Source organism: Zonotrichia albicollis, chromosome 1 (assembly GCF_047830755.1).
Source record: "Zonotrichia albicollis isolate bZonAlb1 chromosome 1, bZonAlb1.hap1, whole genome shotgun sequence".
NCBI lineage: Eukaryota > Metazoa > Chordata > Aves > Passeriformes > Passerellidae > Zonotrichia > Zonotrichia albicollis.
Genome location: NC_133819.1, coordinates 127686529 through 127707132, shown reverse-complemented (window position 1 = coordinate 127707132; position 20604 = coordinate 127686529). Strand labels below are relative to the sequence as shown.

The following is a 20604-nucleotide window of genomic DNA, read 5'->3' as shown; positions in this document are numbered from 1 at the left end:
TACTCACCAGTAATATAAATGTAAAACACTTACCCTCTTTTCCTTCTGCAATTGTAACCCATTCCAAAGTAACATGAAATCCACTCCCTTTTGTATCCAGTTCATCTTTTTCTATCCTAAGCAGCAGCACAGCTAGTGAGTGTGCATCAGATTTCACAAATGAAACACTGTGTGCTACAATAAATGGACTTCCTAGTTCTTCATTAAACACAATCTAGAAGACAAAAACATAATAAAAAGTCAGACAGTTAAAGCAGGAAGCCTTGCTCTTTTATAGAAAGCAGGGAAGGGTTTTGGTGAATGTCAAATTAGTAACAGTTTGTCTTCCACAAATCTCTCTGCTAACAAGAACCCACAAATGTCACACATTTCTGGTTCCTCCTTCTGTGGTTATCAAGCTACTGTACTGAAATGTTTTTAAACATTATTGTTTATATTGAACAGCCATTATAAGAGCCCATTAAAAAAAGCACAAAGATCCCCAAACCTATCTGCATTGTGGCTGTTTAGCACTGCAATAAACAGAGGTACAGCAACTGATGAGAACAAGAGGTCCATAAACATTGCCTATCAGCTTGCTTCCCCAAGGCTCTCACTAGCTCTCTAGATACTCCAACGTTCTGAAAATCTTTGTAGACCTTGACATGTCTACATGTCAAGGAATGTAGAAGGAAAGGGCCATTAAGGACTTTTATGTCTTCTTCAAGGAAAGAAGAAGACAAAGGTCCAAAGCATCATTGCCAGTGTTTAATCACCAAATGTGCCATTATTTAGCTTTGCAAGAGATCCCATTTTCCTCCTCTATAAAGTAAGAAACAAAAAGCTATAATGAAATGAAGGAGAATAATATCCATGTTCAGAAGAAGCTAGGGTAGAAGTTCTTGAATTTTTATTTATGTACATGGATTGGAAAAGTCCCTCCAATATTTGAATCAGGTAGGCAGAATAACTATTACTGTCATACTGAAAGGCTATTAGGCACCACTGTGAATATAAAATGTCATTAATTATGAATTTAAAGTTATAGATTTCATTAATTCAAAAAAATTATTTATATAATATGAAAATTATTTCATTAATTTTATACAGAAGGACTCCATATCTTATAGCATGAAACATTTGGTACCTATAGCTGGAAGTTTTAAATCTAAAAACCATGTATTCCAGCTTTTTTAAAAAAGTACTCATTCAGCAAAACACTGAAGATAAAAACAAAATTAATCCGAACAACAGAGAAGAAGAATCATTATTTGCTAGAAGATTAGCACATGAAAATGAAAGAGCAAATGAAAGAATAAATTACAAAGAATTCAAGCTGCAGCAGTTGAATGAGTGTAGACTCAATCTGGCAGTTACTGAAACCTGATAAAGTTTGATGATTTATAGGGTTGTGATATTACTCTAAACAACTCTAAACCACTGCACGCTGTATATACTCAACAAGTCAACTTAAATGATGACAGAACTTCAAATATAAACCTTGTATTTTTGTTACACTGACAACTTCAATGTAACTTATTTATGTGTCAGCATTCTCACACAGAATAAAAACCAGATGGTATTTATTACCAAGGATCTAAAAAAAGGATGATCAATTTCCTTTACTGAACTCTCAAAAGATGTAGAGAAAGGAGCTAATCCATCATGTTGAAATCTTCCACTTCAGTATATACACCTACATTTCTGTCAATACTAAAACATCTGTGGTTTCTTAGGAAACTACCCTCTAGTAAAGAAAACAGATACAAAATGCAGGCACTTTTTACCAGATTCATCTTCATAAACAAAAAGGAACTAAGCACAGACCATGAGACTCACAGCTTCAGGCAGAAATGTAACAATTGTATTTGCTGTGTCCAAGCAGAATAACGAACACTGTTATTAATGTAGCTAGATAACTTTGACAGGGATATATCTACAGTTCCTAAATATGTTATTTATTGCAGGACATACCTCCCACTTTTCAGATGCACTGCTTCCACGCTTGCCTGATTTAATTAAATACAGTCTTCCTGTACCATCAGAGAGGGTAACCCACGTGGAGGATGAGAAATGCATTGAGGCACAAAGGCGATTATCACACGCAGTCAAGTCTGTAGGTAGCCTGAAAACTTCTCTTGGTTTTTGCAGAGCAGTGTCCTATAAACAAACAGTCATGAACTAAGACTTTATGAAGTGTTTATTAATTTCAGTAAAAATTACAGGCAAATTAAGAATAATAAATCTCAGTAGCAATGTACCAGTTTTGTGCATCATTGAGCATATTTGGAAAAAAGTGGGCAGCAAGCATAATTCTCACATAATTCTTTTATGCGGAAAAGGTGGTGGAAATTCATCAAATTGAATTCTATGAGTGTTTTCTAACTGGTACTTCAGCACTCTTTTTCTTCAATTTTAAGCAGTAACTATATTTTGCATTAGAAAAGGCTTTAATTTTCCCCTAGCATTCCTATATAACAATCACTTACCTCAAATAATTCTAGACCCAGGAAAAATGTGGAGACTTAAAAAGAAATGAAAGCCACAGAATTGTACTCAAACTAGTACATAAAACTCACCTGTAAATTTAAAATAATTTTAGCTTAGTCTGTTGCACAACTGTCAAATATAATTTCTCAGCTTTTCTAGAGTGGTCACTTTATTCAGTAAGTTAAGAGAACACCTATGATTAGCCAGCAACAAAAAGCTGTGCTAATTCCTACCACATTTTCAAATAACTTTTTTATCACAACATTATTATTATTATTATACTATGGAATGAAATCCAGTTGGTGGCCAATCACAAATGGTGTTCCCCAGGTCTTAGTATTGGGGTCAGTCCTGTCTCATATTTCTATCAATCATCTGCACGAGACATTTGAGGGTATCCTCACTTAGTTTGCAAAAGACACCAAACTGGGCAGGAGTGTTGAGCTGCTGGAGGGTATTTAGGCTCTGCAGAGGGGTCAGGACAGGCTGGAGTGATAGGCCAAGGCCAGTGGTATGAGGGTCAATATGGAAAAGTTCTGGGCCCTGCCCTTGGGTCACAACCCCAGGCAGCACCACAGGCTGGTGGCAGAGTGGCTGGAAAGCTGCCCAGTGGAAAAGGACCAGGAGTGCCGGTCAATAGCATCTGAACATGAGCCAATGTGTGCCCAGGTGGCCAAGAAGGCCAATGGCATCTTTGCCTGTATCAGAAATAGCGTGGCCAGCAGGATTAGAGGAGTGACTATCCCTCTATGCTGGGCACTGGTGAGGCTGCACCTCATGTCCTGGGTTTATGTTTGGGCCCCGCACTATAAGAAACACATGGAGGGGCTGAAGTGTGTCCAGAGAAGGGCAATGGAGCTGGGAAGGATCTGGAGCACAAATCCTATGAGGAGCAGAGCAGCTGAGGGAGCTGGGGTTGTTTTGCCTGGAGAAAAGAAGGCTCAGGGAGGAGTTTATTGGTCTTCTACAACGACCTGAATGGAGGTTGTAGCCAGGTAAAGGTTGGTCTCTTCTCACTAATAACAAGTGACAGGACAAGAGGAAATGTCCTCAAGTTGCTCCAGCAGAGGCTTAGATGATATTAGGAAAAATTTTCTCAACAGAAGGAAACAACTGTATAAAACAGGCTGCCCAGGGTAGTTGGTGCAAGCAGTCACTATCAATGGATATATTTCAAAGATGTGTGGATATGGCACTTAGGGACACAGTTTAGTGATGGACTTAGCAGTGCTGGGTGACAGGTAGGACTGAATGATCCTAAAAGGCTTTTTCAACCTAAACAATTCTATGATTCCACTACATGTCAGGATAAGCTTATCTGGCATCCTGTTGCAGTGCCACACTGCAATCTTTTTAAAGCTGAACTACAGATAGCTTTTGAGCAGGAATAAGCAGACACTAAGGTGAACAAATTGCACAGATGCCATAATTCTTCAGTGAACAATCAACACATACACATTTAAAAAAAAATTATGCATACCACTACATTTTACAAAAAGAAATCAATTTCCTACTCTGTTAACATTACACAAATCAGCTTGATTCAATAACAGTGCAAAATGGATGTTAGATTAACAATTTCATCTGTATTTATAGTAATTGTTCCCATAAGTCTTGCTTTAGTTCTGTGTGGTGTTCTTAATTTCCTGATAATTCTAACAGAAAAAAAAAAAACCTGCTTTCATGCTGAAAATTGGATTTCCAACTGTTTTCATTAAGTACAGTGGCATGTCTTCCAGCATATCTTTTAAGGATTATTCTTTATCTTCTGCCTTCACTCTCACATACAGCTCTTTCTTTGCTGAATAAGGCTTTGTGACTGACTTTCTGCTCATTATTTGGCTCATGGAATGTCAGCCATGCTGCTGCCTGCAAAGGATTAAGATTTACCCCCATTTTTTGTGTTGAAGTAATCTCTGAATACCCAAGAAGCTTGTTAGGTTAAAAGAAAACTCTAACAAAATCTTTATGATTTGAAAATAATTTGGGTTTCACAGTTTAAAAAACAGTCAGGACATGCTTTATTAGCAATACAGCTTGATCAGCTACTTATAAAATAGATCAGGTGGCAGTATTAAGAGCACAAATAAAACATTCTCACAGAAAAAAAAGAAGAGGGAAACTGGACATTCAGCAACATCACAGTCACATCTCTATAATGTGTTAAATAACTGAAATAGAACGTAATCATTTGAAGTTTTTCAACTGAACTAAGAAGCTGTTAAATAACATGGGCTGGCAGTCTGTCACAAGTGGGATCCCTCAGGGATTGACACCAGGCCCCACACACTGAACATCTTCATAAAGTACCTGGATGATAGGATTGAAAGCCCCCTCACCCCATTTGCTGATGACACTGAACTAGGTGATGAGGTAGACATGGGTACCTACATGGGAAACACATGTGGCACAGAGAGCCAGAGAGTCTGGAAGAGTGGGGCAGCAAGAACACTGGGAAAATAAGCAAAGACAAGCACAGTCCTGCACCTGGAATGGAACAACCAGAGAGCTCAGAACAGGCCAGGATCTCTGTGGCAGGGAGAAACCCTGATGAAGGGGACCTGAGGGACACAGGGATAACAAGCTGACCATGAGCCAGAAGGGCAATGCTGCAGCACCAAAGGTAAACTGGATCCTGGGCTGCATCTGCACAAGTATCACTAGCAGAGACAAGAGAGGTCATCATCCCACTCTACCCAGTGGTTGTCAGGCCCCACCTGGAGTAATGTTGAAACACATGAAGAGATTGGAAAAGGTGCAAAGGACAGCCATGAACACCATCAAATCACTGGAGAATCTCCCCTGTGTGAGAAGATTGAAGGAGTTAGGCTTCGTCTCTGTGGAGAGGATTCAGGGAAGACCTCATCAGTGTGCCAGGGCAGCCACAAACAGATCAGGAGCTCTCTCTTCACAAGAAGCCACGTAGAGAAGACAAAGGACAACAGCTAAAAGTTGCATTAGAAGAGGTTTCATCTAGACATAAGAGAAATTTTTATAATGAGAACCATCTGGAGTGACTGGAACAACCTCCCCAGGGACATGGCAGAAACTCTACCACTGGAGTTTTTCAAGACAGAACTGGACAGCGTGCTAGATAACCTCATCTAGGCTCCTTTCACCATGAAAGCTTGGACTACAGGATCTTTTGAGATCCCTTCATCTGGGCTGTTCTAAGATTCTAAAATAAACAAAAAATATAATTTAAAAAATCCAAACCCACACCATATTCACCACCTTGTCCCTCTTACAGATTCATAGACTGCAGAATCTGATCTGCACTCTTCAAAGACGTCTTCCAGTAATAACAAACAAAAACAATTCCTGTTCTTTTCTGTATCTTTAGGGGAACATTTCTCAGGAAGTTATGGTTGTTTCCCCTAATTTACAGAGTGTTTTTTATATATATGTATCATATATGAAACAAAATTAGATAAAACGGGTTTCATAGGTATTTTACAAGCTAGTGTACCCACATGTATTTGAACGATAAAATTATTTCTGAAAAAAAAGAGGTGCCTGACTGATCTTTAAGAGATAATCCCTTTTTAAACCACATCTATCTTCTTAATCCAACAACAAATAGACCATGTTGAAAACATAAAAAATAGTTATAGAACCAATGAAACTAAAAAATGGTTATAGAACCAATGAAACTATATTTTGTTTCATTTTACTAGGCTCATTTCCAGTCAGTTGATCTACAATTATTTCTGAAGGTTCACAAATCAGAGGGATTTTTTAACAAGAGGAAAATTCTTCCCTCATTACTAAAAATCAGCATTGCTGTCACTAAGATAAAAATATATTTACAAAGAAATGTACTTGGAAAAATAGAAAAACAAAATTTGAAAAATATCGCAGAGACAGTTTTGAAGATATTGACAAGTATGTAAAAGGAAGCACAAACAGAAGAGTACTTTTGTATTGACAACCTCAGTGGGAAACAAGTAATTTTGATTCTGTGACACAAAATGTTTCTTAGTCTCAGGTCCATTTTTAACATGGTAAGGCATGACACCAAGAAATAGCAGTGAAAACATTCAAGATTAAAACTGTCTCTCATTATAGACCTCAAAGATTCAGCCATAAATCATTTAAACATCTTCTGTCCTTCTATTTTCACTCAAACAATCAGTAGCTTGGGGAAAATAATCTGCTTCTAGCAAAAGAAACCTACTCATTCTGCTCTGTGAAACAAGGCAGGCAAAAATATACATACACAGGACCATCTCCAAAAGAGTCACGTGCCAATTTGCACTTGGGCACGTGAATGCAACACAGAGAGAGCACACTGTGCATGCAAAGTGTGCAGTGGCCTCATTTATTAACAATCCTGCCTTTGAGGGCATTTCACAACATTCCTATTTTCCAGATGTTACTAAAATTAGATGTGCACTTAACACATGCTGAAAGGTAAGCAAGAGAAATTGCATTTGAGTAAGTACCATTTCAATAAGCAACAGCAAAAAAAGACCAGATAACAAACAGACAGCCTGCCTTTTGGGTCTACTTAAATTCATATTAGAGATTACTGTGTGCTACAAGAAGATTATAAAACCTGCAATGGAAAATTCACAAATTTTTAATTATTAGAAGCATTCAGGGTCAGTTTGTGGTGTCAGCTGTATCCCTGCACCCCTTGGACTATTCTGCTAATTTATAATACATTCAGAAAGGGAGAATGAAAGAATTAAAAGGAAAAAACCCAAACAAACCAAAACCACAACCCAAACAAATATCACACAATCACGAGATACAATAAATTTTGGCTTCCTCACATTTTATTTAATTTTTAGATTTCACTGAAAGGCATTTTTTTTCCTATGAAGTAGAAAAGTTTTCCATTATAACTAGCAATGATTACTGAGCCTAGGAAAAAAAAGTCAAAATCCTCTGTATCTTATCACAGAAAGAGGAAGCATCATTCCTCTTAACAGTGACTACAGGGCTATACTGTATAACACTACAAAAGACCACACTTTTGTCAGCCTTCAAGTGAATTTTAACAGTAAGCTTCAAATAGTTTTGGATGCAATTAAAATAAAAAATTATCAACTACCTAATCTTCTAAAGCTCACATCAGATTCATCAGCGTTGAGCGGGAATTTTCAGAACTCAATCTCCTAAAAAAAATGAAAAATGATCTTTACTACAAAGCCTTAAAAATTTCCTTTCAATTGGCAAGAAAAGAAATAATCTTCTTCACAACCTTTCTGTTCACTAATTTAACTTCAGGCATTTATAAGAACAGTCTCTAATCTCATTTTGACAATGAAAAGGATGGACTTCCTTGAAGATGAAACAAAACCTCCTATCAATCTCATTGTGTCAGATTAGAATCCCATTGTGTCAATTAGCTTTTTGACAGAGTTTCTTTGTTCACTAGGTGGTTAACTGGGGTAATAGTAACTCCCTGCTTTAGAAGCATGAGGGGATGGTGAGAGTGTGTAGCCATGTATTATACCAGCAAGAACTGGCTAAAACAACTCAGCACTGCTCAGGCATTGCTCAGTGCTGGTGAGCAACTGTATTGTCCATCACTTTTTTTTCCCCTTGGTTTATTTCTCTCTCTTTCACTATAGTTATTACTTTTGTTGTTATTATTATTATATTTTGCTTTATATAACTTGTTAAACTGTTCTTACCTCAATCTGTGGGTTTTACCTTTTCTGGCTCTCCTTCCCATCCTACTGAGAATGGAGGAGCAGCAGTGAGCAAGCATCTGCATTATACTTAGTTGTCAGCTGGGGCTAAATGATGATACTGTACAAACATGGGATATTTTATAAAAGATTTAAAATAAAAATTCACTTTTTCAAGGAAGTAACTGGGAATGAGAAAGGAATAAAGGAATAAAAAAGAAAGGAATAAATAAAAGCTGTAAGTCATATGGCAATTCCCACAAAGTAGAAATAACAAATACAAGACTATGTTTTTATGAAAAATCAAAATACCTAAGCATTTGACACATCTCTTTAACTGAAAAAAAGAATGAATATCCAGCATTCTGAATAACAAGGAGACGTGTATTTAACACCATTAAACACAACAGTGAAAGATTTTGTTGTTCTCTATCAGCTTTCTTATTCTGACTTGTTTGAAATAGAATTCCTACATTGCGTCTGTTGCCACTAACAGTTGTTCTGAATTGAAGTTAACTGAAAGTTACAGAAACAGTATTTCATAGCTAACTCTTTTTGGAACTTAAAGATATGAAAATATATATTTCATTAAGGATTTTAATTAGGTGTGAAAAGAGTTTCCTATACAATTTTTCAATTTGTTTATCTGAGCATAAAAAGAAACCAAGTTGTCTTTGCAAGAACTTTAAGGTCAAGAAACCAAGTCCAACTGCTTAAGGAGAAACCTGAATGTTTTGCAGCTATACTGGAATGCTACAAACACCAAGCAATCAACAAAGTTGCATAAAAACCTGACCAATTAAAAAATCTCAAGTCAGTAATCCTGTCACTACCCTGCCCATTGGGTGTTTAAAGCAAAGTACTGATTGTTGCTGGCATACCAATTGAAAAAAGTCCAACAGCTGTAACAAGAGGTTAAAGCTATTATACAGCATTTCCAGCCAAGTTAAGAGTAACAATTTCCTCAGTCTGGCATAAAAAACCCACCTGAATCCCCATCCATCAACACAGAAGAACTGCTTGTGTTGATCACTTTCTTTTTTCAATTATGTGTGATTTTGAGCAAGTGGCAAGGTGTTATATGCACTTCTTTTCCTTCACAGATGATATCTTTTTAAACACCAAAGTTGCAGGGATAATTCATGACATATGATAACCAACACACTGTCATATTAGAATCAAAGCTGCAACCAAAATAAGAAATAGAACTAGAAATAATGATGTGCTAGAAAGTCTATGTGCTCTTTCACTCTGATTTTAGGATGAACTCATCACCCTGTTCCATCTTCTGTTTTAAAGAAGACTGGCATTAATTTTAATTGTGAGCTGTACTTGTCTAAAACCAATGCTATTTTTAATATACATTTGACTAATATACGGCTGGGCACATTTGTAACAAGACACCTTGTTGATGTTTCTGAACACAAATTCAAAGGAATTATTCATATGCAAACATGTTTCCTTTACCAAACAGAACAGCATCATGTATTGGGACACAAGATGGTGTCTATTTATTTCACAGCTTAATTAGTTTTATTTTCCCCTTCAGGTGGAACCAAAACTTGTGACCACCAGATATTAATCAAATGCCATTATCTTGAAATAGGTCCTAGAGAAGAATATTTCTTGTCTCAATTTATAGGCTGCTGTAAAATCTTTTATCTGCTAAGAAATAGATTTACACAGAGTGCCCGTCTAGTAAAGGAAATGTAGCGCGTGTCTGTGTTGTGCAGGCAGAGCAGACCTGCAGGGGTGGCCTCAGTGAGGAGGGGCCGGGGCTGCCCAGTGCACACACAGCCACTTCCAGCTGGCTCCACTGCACTCTCCACTGCTGACAGCTGAGCTTGCAGCCAAGCCAATGGTGTGGAACAGAGGTTTGCCTGCAGCCCTTGGAGCAGACCATGGAAAAGCAGGCTGTCCTCCTGACACCCACAGGGGACAGATATCCACATTGTTGCTCAAGCACACAGTGGAGCAAGTACAAGTTTCTGAACAACGGAGCTTGTTCCTGGTACAAGCTTTGTGTGACCTTCTTTCTTATCATCCTACACTAGTCCTGATTGGCAATAAATTAAATAATTTTCCCCAAGTCAAGTCTGTTTTGCCCATCATGGTAACTGGTAAGTGATCTCCCTGGTTTTATCCTCATCCAAAAGCTTTTCTCTCCTTTTTTCTTGCCATCTTGTTGAATAGGGGGAGTGAGAGAGTGTTTGGGTGAGCATCCAGCAGCAAACCACAGTTAACCAACCTCAAAGGATAAAACAAGAAACGAGATTATGACAAGCCACTGTTAAGGCTTTTTTTTAGCTGTTTCTACTAGGAATCCAGATGATCTCAAAAGTTTTGGAAGAAGTCTGAAGTAAGAGTCTGCCAAAATCTCCAACTGCTACATACTATGAAAAGGAAAGGAATATTTTGCACCTTCAGTTCTCATCCTACCATGCTCTGGAAACCTTTATTTCCTGAAAACCTAAAACGACAGTTTCAGAATTTTTCTTAGTTTAGCCCTGATCTAGTAATTTCTGTCCCCAGAACCATGCACAGGCTATGCCACATGCTCTCAAAAACCCACACAAAGCCTGTGTTTTCTTTTTTCTGATAGGGCTACAAGTCAAACTCAGGTAGTATGACAGTAGGCATCCTCCTTTCCACACAGTCTTTTCCTTCTTAATGCCTAAGCACTACAATTGTATGTGCCAGACACGTGGTGTCCATAGAACCATGTCCTTCTCTCTCTGAAATGAAGTATAGTTTTGTAAAGGAAACGAAAGCATCCAAGCATTAAAATGGCTTAAAAGAATTACTGATTACTTAGGACCACCAGTATTAAAGCAGAAATTTCACACTTGGTCTAACTTGCTTATACTATTTCAACTTCCGTCATGGCCACCAGCATCTTTTTGCCTCCAACAAATGATGTCTAGATTAAGTATTTCTAATTCTAACGCGTATACAATAATGCAATGGAAAATTCAAAAAATTCACAAATTTCAAGCTAGCAAACAAACATCAAGAAATACCAGGGAGAAAGAGAAAAGCAACTAGAGAAAAAGCATCTCCCTTTCCTTCAGCTTGTCATCATGTCCATCTTGCCCAGAATGGAAGCAGATGCACCACTACGTAGAAGCCTAAAAGAAAAGAGTTAATGTGTATGTCTCCAGCAGTGATAGCCATAGGCTGTGGACTCAACCAAGGCTTGTTGGTAATAACATACTGTAAGAAAGAACAGGATGTGGCTGGAGACAGGAGCCACACAGAGGTAAGACAGCACTTCTCTGGGACAAATGTCCTTGTTCTGGCTCCTAGAGATAAGCACAGCACAGTACAACATGCATATAGGAACAATGTGGAGAAGTGGATGTGGACATGGACTGCAAGGGGGAGATAGGACCACCAGAGACCCCCTAAGCCCTCCAACCTATTTCCAGAAGGGACTGAAAGAACAAACTTCACGTGATAACTAACGTGTGTAGAAAGTGAGTCACCTATTTTCCAAGTGGAGAAATTGACCCATAAACAAGTACCCCTACCAAGCCCAGGCAGCACCTCCAGGACCCTGAACATCCCATCAGCCCACTGCTCTGTGTTTGTACTAGGAGGTCAGGGACTAATATTTCAATCTCCATACCAAATGTGTAATTCACTAAAAAACCTCTGTAAGCTTTTTTGAATCCTCTGGCTTTTGTTTTTCCTTTTGGCCACAAGCATCTTCTACTCCTGAGTGCTCCTGTCCCCTTAAGCAGGGGTACAGGGCTATTGCAACACACACTGTAGCAATACTAATGCAATATTATTAACATAAAGAAGTCAGAGACTTCACTTAAAATCCTTTTATTCTTCCTGGTGAAATGCATTTTTGTTGAAATATCTTCCACCTATCTTCATGGCAATAGCTTCCCACAATTTGTGCATTTGGATCCTACTTGTAATATTTTTTATCTCATCTGCTCCCATTTTTTCCAATCCAATGGTTTAAAAAAAAAAAAAAAAGATTTTATTCTTACCAGAGTCACTGACAGATTCATAACCCTTCCAAACTGATCAACATAGTAGACATTATCTTGGTACCAGGAATCAAGGTGAAGATAATTATACATGCCAAAAGCACGCATGTGGTCAAGGGTATATTGATCATCACGAAGCTGCACTTCTGCTACAGCTGGAGGGAAAAGAAAAAGACTATTTTAACAATTATTTATTTGCAATTTAGTAATTTAAAATTCAAACTAATAATTTAAATATAATTCTTCCGTAGGTATGCTTTATTTGAAAAAAAATACATGATGTATACATAGTTTAAAATTTCCCCATAAACTTGGAAAGCAAGTCATCCACCCTGAAGGCCACTGCAGCAATTTGCTTTGATTATCTCATCACCATTACCATTTACAGTGGCCTGTTGGGGTGGGTTTGCCCTGGCTGGATGCCAGATGCCCACTAAAGCCACTCCACATGTCACTTCCCTCCTCAGCTGGACAGGGAAGAGAAAACATGAGGCTCACAAGAGAGGATGAGCACAAGGAGAGATCACCCACCTATTACTGTCACAGGAAAAACAGACTCAAGCTGGGGAAATTAGTTTAATTTACTGCAAATCAGACCAGAGTAATGAGAAATAAAACTAAATCTTAAAACACATTACCCCCCAACCCTCCCTTCTTCCCAGGCTCAACTTCACTCCCACTGGTCACTCTGTCCTCCCCTCTCCAGTGGCACTGGAGACAGAGAATGGAGGTTGAGATCAGTTCATTGCACCTCTCTGCTTCTCCTTCCTCCTCATTCTCTTGCCCTGCTCCAGCAAGGAGTCCTTTCCACAGGAGACAGTCCTTGACAAACTTTTCTAAGGTGAGTTCTTTCCAGTTTGTCACAAACTGCTCCAGAGTGGCTCCCTTTCACAGGTCCCAGTCCTTCAGGAAAAACTGCACCAGTGTGGGTGCCCAGTGGAGTCACAAGTCTGCCACCAAACCTGCTGTGGTGTGGACTCCTCTCCCCATGGGATCACAGGTCCTACCTGGAGCCTGCTCCAGCATGGGCTTTCCATGCCATCACAGCCTCAGTCAGGTGCATCCACCTGCTCCAGCACAGGGTCCTTCACAGGCTGCAGGTGGATCTCTGCTCCCCTAGGGGCCTCCTTGGCTGCAGGAGATCACCTGTATCTCCATGGTCTTCACCACAGGGGACTCTGTTCTGGCATTGGGAGCACCTCTTTCCACTTCTTCCTCACTGACCTTGGTGTCTGCAGAGTGGTTTCTCTCACACAGCCTCACTCCTCTCTCTGGCTGCAGTTCTTGTGCAGCAGCTTTTTATACTTTTTTAGTTTACTACCCCAGAGGCACTACCACCATGGCTGATGGGCTCAGCCTTGGCCAGTGTCAGGTCCATCTTGGAGCTGGATGGGATTGGCTCTGTCACACATGAGGGAAGCTTCCAGCAGCTTTTCACAGAAACCTTCCCTTGTAATCCCCCTGTTACCAAAACCTTGACATGCAAACCCAATACCCCTCCACCGCGTCTTTCACCAGCATGTGTTGAGGTCCAATTTATCAATAACCTTCATAGGATGAAACACACATGCAACAATGTCAAACCTACTTTGTATTGCAGTAAGGGGACAAAAGTCTGATCTATAGTAACTCTAGGAAAACAGCAGCTATAAGAAATATTCCATATAACCACATGGGTTTCATGCTCTTAAATGCTGAGCTACCATACCAACACTTGTAAGGCAAAAGATTAAAACAGTACAAAGAAGAATTAGTTCTCAGAAATTCAAAAAAAAAAAAAAAAAACAAAAAAACCCCCACCAAACAAAATTACAACAAAAATCAAAAGCAAACAAACAACAACCCCCCACCATGTTCTTAGCACACTCACTGAAGCTGAAATTTCCAGAAATGTCTAAGATACCATAAAAATTTCAGACTAAGTTTTTCTAATTAAAAGAGGTTGCAAAGAATGGCTATTCAGTGGCCATTGTATTCTAGAATACCATCTTCAAGGCAAGAAGCATAGTACCTACAGTCATTCACTTAAGCAAGATTTGTCCAAATAGAAAACCTCTACATAGCAATCAGTAATCAGGACCGGATTATTTGTTGAAGACTAACCAGGTTTTTATTTAAATTATGTGAAGCTTTTATTTAAATTATGTGCAGCTTTTATTTAAATTATGTTTTTCCTCCTATTCTGTATCTATACAGAGATGCAGCAGCTGCAGTTCAAACACTTCAAAATACATTAGCAGAAGTTTAGTCTGTCGTTCTGTAAATAGTCTCAGATAGACCAGAACTCCATTTCACTCTCCAGCATAGTCAACCCAGGATTCTTAGCTTTCCTGCAGGGAACTTATTTTGAACTTCACCCAACAAAATTCCTTTAGAAAGTTACAAGTAAACTGTCAGTCTATGATAATGAGCACTCAAGCCCAGAGTATGTGATATGCACCTCAAGGCTAATCCTACTCATAGCAGACTGTAGCTCCTAATTTTTCAACTTCTACTTTCTTCCCTTTTCTGCTCAGAAACAGAGAAAATCTATTTCCAGTATTTCACTTCCATCCCACCCCGTAACAGGGACCATTCACAACTCTCTGCAGCAGCACTCAGACTTCTGCCTCTTCTTTAGCATCTACTTGAACCCTACTGCAGCAGTAGTTTACTGTGGCAGAATACCAATTCCTGCAAAGAGCAGCTCATTTGGCAGTACCATCAGTGCCACTGCACAGCTATCACAAGCTCAACAACCAGATAATCCCTGTATGGCTCAGAACAGACCCTGTCACAGACACTGGCTATTAACGTAACAGTGGCTTTAGGAAACTATGCAAGATTATGCTGCCTGATTAATAAAAAATCCAGTCACACTGTACAAAATGCTTGCAAAATGACAGTGTAATTAGCAATTAGTCTCCTAATCACTGTTGATATTTGCAAACCAGCAGTTTTAATTCCACCCAGATCAAATCATTATTCATATTCACCACACAGGAGGGATTTCTGTACCTCTGCAATTAACAAATTACTGTTCCACAAGCTATGGCCCTTCAAAACAAGCTAGACTATCAACAAAGGAGAAGAAAATACACCTGTCTTAATGGTAAGGACTGCTACTCATTCCAATTCCTACTTTAATGAATTAGAATGTTTTCTCTAAATTACACTGCAAAAAAATAGAGTATATTGTGAAAATGAGTTTTAAAGCTGTTTGTGTAACCAAGCTTTATCACAGAGATATTTTTCCCGACACAAGAGATGACATGAATGTTTTGTAAACAATTAAAGGCCAAACCAAATATAACCCAGGATAATTATTATCCGTGAAACCAAGCACATATAATCTACTTCTTGTATAGCTGATCCTATGAAATATATAGAATATACATGAATATACATGCAGAATGTACATGCAGAAACATGTAAAGATTTTTTTAGCACAAACCCCCTGAAATGGTAAGGCTTCCTTTCTCCACTTCTCACTCCCTACTCCCCTAGTTAAGTTGTTCCTGTCAGAACTGTAACTAAAAGCAGTCCAAATACTCCAAACTAGATGATTCCTAAAGTAAATGTACAATTTTTCACCAAGATTCTTGGAACAATAAACTATTGATTAGCTGATTGCAAGGTGATCAACTTTATAAAATCTGGAAGAACATGAACTCTCTGTCCTTTATTTTTCTAGACTGTAGTTCTGATAAGCCCTGACTAATAAAAGGGGTCAGGAACAGGAGATCCAAATCTCTTGTATTATTGCCATATGTAATTAATTCCATAAACAGAAGTCAGAAACTATACAATACACAGGTGATTTGAAATTAGGAAATCTGACAAATATGTATTATCTTGTCATGAAACACTTCAAATGAGGCAGCCAACTGCTTTCCGAATGTATTATACCTATGTATAGCCCTGCCAAGATTAAGCAATTAAAGAACCTATGCCATTCTCCACTAATTGAAAACCATACTGTGACCAAGTGAAATCTGCCATCTGCTATCACAAACCACGTGCTTAGTTTATAGAAGATTCTACACTAGGGTGAAATTCATTTATTCCTTCCTTTCTACTGCCTTCAAGATGCAAGGTTTCTTGACGGTCTTTCAAAGAAAGAGAAAAGCAATACAGTTGAGTGCAAAAAAATGAAGGAGAAAAGAGAAAAGAAACAGAGACTTTTAATAAAGTAAATTCAGAGAAAGGTAAGTTAATATAAATGGAGAAGAAGAAATACTTCAATCAGATCATCACCTTACTCAGTCCCAAGTTACACAGTTCTATGAGTTTTAATTTAGTTGTTAAGTCAAGATTTTTTCCATATTGTTGCTGTTTGGTTTGGGTTTATTTTATGATTTTTAACTTTTTTCCTGGGTCTTTGGTTTTATTTTTTGTTTATGTGATTTTTAAGGGTTAGACTAATGCACCAGTATCAATGGGTTCACTAGTCTGTTTGGGTTCAATTTAGAAGCAGCAGTCAATGGCAGCTATGCAACAGAACGATACGTGGTCTCTTTCAAATTTCTGATAAATACACCTGCACCATGATAACCCAGCAAAACTGATTCATACACAGTTATTCATATCAGAAACGAAAGCAAGTATGCAGACTGTATAAACTAAATCTCAGCTTTCCACATTAACTCCCAACAACCCTAGTTGCATAGGATATTTTGGACCAGTATAAAGAAAACTATGCTACTTTTCTAGAATTGTATTTATCTCTATTAGATCCATGCTTTAAAAGAAATAATTTAAATAATTTGACTCAAAATAGTTTAAACATATTTAAAGAAAAAATTTGCACTAACAATGCTTTACTGAGAAGCAAAAGCACTAAATACAAAGTAATTCACAAGAATCAACAGAAGTAACACATCCCTAACCTAACTGTTACTGCAAGATCCCTAGCTAGATATTATTATAATGACTAGTCTGCAATGCAAAAAAAAAAAAATCTGCTCTAAATAAAGAACATTCAATCAAGGAATTTATACTTTAAATGAACAAAGAGGTCTTCTTACATCTGCCACCAAACACTATGAAGCAGAACTGGGGAAAAGTGGGGAAAAAAAGGATGAGGAACAACCCTGAAACAGCACCTCTATTTTTATATATTTCCCTGAATACACTAAAGCAACTTCACAAAATTGAAAAATATGCAAAGTAATGATACCAGCATATTCTGTGCTATCAAATATTATATGCTTGTATGTCATGCCTTGTTTTACAATGCCACCCAGTGGAAGCAGTTTTGTATTGCAGACACACTGGTCCATTAGTAAAAGAGATAATTTATTTTCTAGTATCAGCATTCAAAGATCCTTCTAACCCTGCATTAACGCTTTTTCTTTTAATTATAAAAACCATGTTTTTATTGTTAAAGGCAGCATCTCATTGTTGTTGAGGAAATATGTGCCTGAGACCTAAACTTCTATGAATTACAGCTGCAAATATCTGAAAAAGCTCACAATTTCTTACTATTTCCCATACATTAATTTAAACACTCTTTTTATATTTAAATTTTCAAATGCAAATGGAAAATGCAAATGAAAATCTCTGTAAACGTTTGAAACATAGCAGTGCCTTTTGCTCCATGAAAAGTCACAAACCTGTTTTCCATGTAGCACTACTAATGAGCAACTTTTCACTGAAGCAGGCCTTCTAAGCAGCATGCATTACCACCATTTCACAAAAGAAGTGATAAAACTGATAAAAGCACATGATCAAAGGAATGCATTCTCTGTATATGCTCCTGGCTTGCATCAGCAGCTCCTTCTCTGAGCAAATGTTTAACTCTGCCTTCCTGCTGTAGCTATACTGAAAAACATCCACTACTACATCACAAGTACAATGGTCCTGCCAAACAGAAAAGATAGAGAGGAAGGGGATCAGGGAATTCCACATCTGAACAAATTCCAAGCCTCTGGAAAGGAAAAGGAATTATGAGACATCTAACCAGTAACCAGCAATAGTCTCGATCCCTTAAAAATGTCATGCAACTTGGACATGTTCCTTGCTGGAGACAAGGACTTGCCCCACAGTCTCCGCTTTGGACTCTGCTGAGCTCGGGTTAGGGCAAAAGAGATAACCATGACCAAGATCCTCTAAACATTAGGTGATCTAAAAAAAAGGCATTACAAAACTCAGTGCAAAGAAATATTTGAAAATAAGTTATGGAAATAAACTTTAAAAAGTAAGAAGAAAGACAAAATGTACAGTGAAGAGCTAGGAATTAAAAGCATAATAATATAGGACTCATTGCTAGTTGAAATATTTTACCAGGAGGAGAGATGAGAAAACAAATGACTGTGACAGTTTAGCATTAACTAGGACAGAATGGGTTGGAATAAGGAAAAAATAGAAGAAGAACATGCAAATCACAGTATTTAAAAGAGAAAGGATGGTATCATCCTTTCCCTATTCTTCTTCACTGTGACCATACATTTTTAGAAATTTATTAGAAAATCACCTTCTAAGGTGATTTAATAGACCTAATAAATAAATTGTTTCTTAAAATGTCAGTTGCACATCTGACCACAGCAAACTCCTGGCAACCATACTCAACCAGCTGAAGGCATGTTAGAACTGAACATTAGGTTTTACATGAAGGTCAGAAAATGAAGCTCACTGTAGTCCTCAGGAACATGACAACCACCACAAGTTGTCACACAACACCACATGCTGCTATCCACCTGCTCCAGAGGCTGAAGACTGCATCAATCCCACAGGGCATTTTTTTTGGTAATTTTATTTTATAGCTAGCAGTGAAATTAATAAAAATAGATAATAAACACTTCAACTACAGCTGAGTTAAAACTCAGTTCTACTTAAGAACAAGCACTTATTTCTTTTAATTGTCATGTATTCCAAGTACTCTAAAACTCACATATTCCTCTCAACTGCCACCAAATTTGGGACGCCACCCAAGCAAACTACAAATCTCAGGTCATTTGCGACAAACACTCATTAAATCTTTTTCTGTAAAACAAACAATCAACCATCTTTTTACATTAATCTTCCAGATTCTACTACATTATTTTTGTAAACAGTTGTGAATAAAATCAGAAATAATTGTACTGACAGCGTTCCTAAACATTTTACCTTTTTTTCAGCTATTGCACTCAGTCCCACTTTGAGGAAATTAAATCAAATTCTTCACACAGTGACAAATATTTATTTAATAACCCAGAAAATACCAAGCTCTTAATCATGTTCCAGAGGCTTTGAATCTGCATACAAGTGTGCTGGAAAGCAGAAGTTCTTGGCCTTCCCACACACTACTGGCTTCTTCTCCCACATAGTAATTTGAAAAAGCCACAGCCTACACACCATCCACAGTCTCTAAAACTCAATCCATCACTCCTGCACAACACAAAAACCAAATTTTGGAAGGATGCCCTAAATCTAACACATGTGTAGACCACTGACACTGGGAAATACAAAAGTCAGGTACAGAACACCTCTGCACTGTGAGTAAACTGCCTCGAAGGACACAAAAAAAAACCAGCAAGAAGGAGGCAGCCATATGGCCGAAGAGCAGGCTGCAATCAAAACATCTGGAAGACAGATAAAAGGCCTGACACATTTCCTGTTATTAATTCCAAAACACAAGGACAACAATAAAAGCTTTCCACTCTTTAGAGGACCAGTATCTATATCTACATATGCACACACAGAACAGAAAACATGAGTTAGTATTAGTGACTGTAGCACAGTTGAGTAAGTTAGGCTGAAATGAGTCAGGGTCTTTGTGCTGTGGGGAAAGAAAAGAACACAGTCACACACATCAATCCTCTATTACACACTTACACAGTTACTGTAACCATTATGTAAAGTATCTGAAGGGACAAGAACTGAGTAGATCCATCTCTCCATTAGCAACTCCATTGTTCATGTATTTTAATGAAGATCTATAATCCTCACCTATTTAGAACAGGTGCACAACTGACTATACAAAAAGCACAAATTTTGCCTGACCATAAGCAGAACAGCAAATAAGAGACAAACTCAGGGAGTGCACCAATGCTACGCTGCTGCTGCCTCTGACACAACTGCAGCACACTCATAACACGCAACGCTGCATTTGGGCTGTCTTTTGAAAGGTGACACCTAAAGCAGTCTTAGAGTAAAAATGTTACTCTCATTATATTTTGCAGTCCTACCACAGATACACTCACAATCTCATTCACTTATCCTTCAATACAAAATTTATCTAAAAACTTCCTTCCTACTGCTGACAACTCAGCATGGCAAACACACCCTTCTGATCTACCACGAATGGAGTATGTTCTACACAAAACTAAAGCAGCATGTAATGGGTCACTCTGTAGACAGATATACTGTTCAGTAAATATATAGAGACTGAGACTGATCCACACAAACTGTGTTTACTGTCTCAGCTTTACAAAGAAAACCAAACTAATTCATCCACCTTACAAAAAGACCTGAATTTCTCAAATCAGTAAGCGCAGAGTGCTGAGATACTTCAGGGCATGGCTAAGATT

At 38.0% G+C, this 20604-nt stretch overlaps 1 protein-coding gene across 1 annotated transcript in view; it reads right to left on the bottom strand.

Moving 5' to 3' along the window:
• Positions 1-20604, bottom strand: part of NUDCD1 (NudC domain containing 1) — a 37462-nt gene that overhangs the window by 15964 nt on the left and 894 nt on the right. Inside the window, exons 2-4 of the mRNA XM_074553304.1 lie at positions 12116-12270; positions 1954-2139; positions 34-214 (exon numbers count right to left, since the gene is read on the bottom strand). Of these exons, the coding sequence (XP_074409405.1) occupies positions 34-214; positions 1954-2139; positions 12116-12270 (522 nt within the window). The remainder of the gene's footprint in view (positions 1-33; positions 215-1953; positions 2140-12115; positions 12271-20604) is intronic.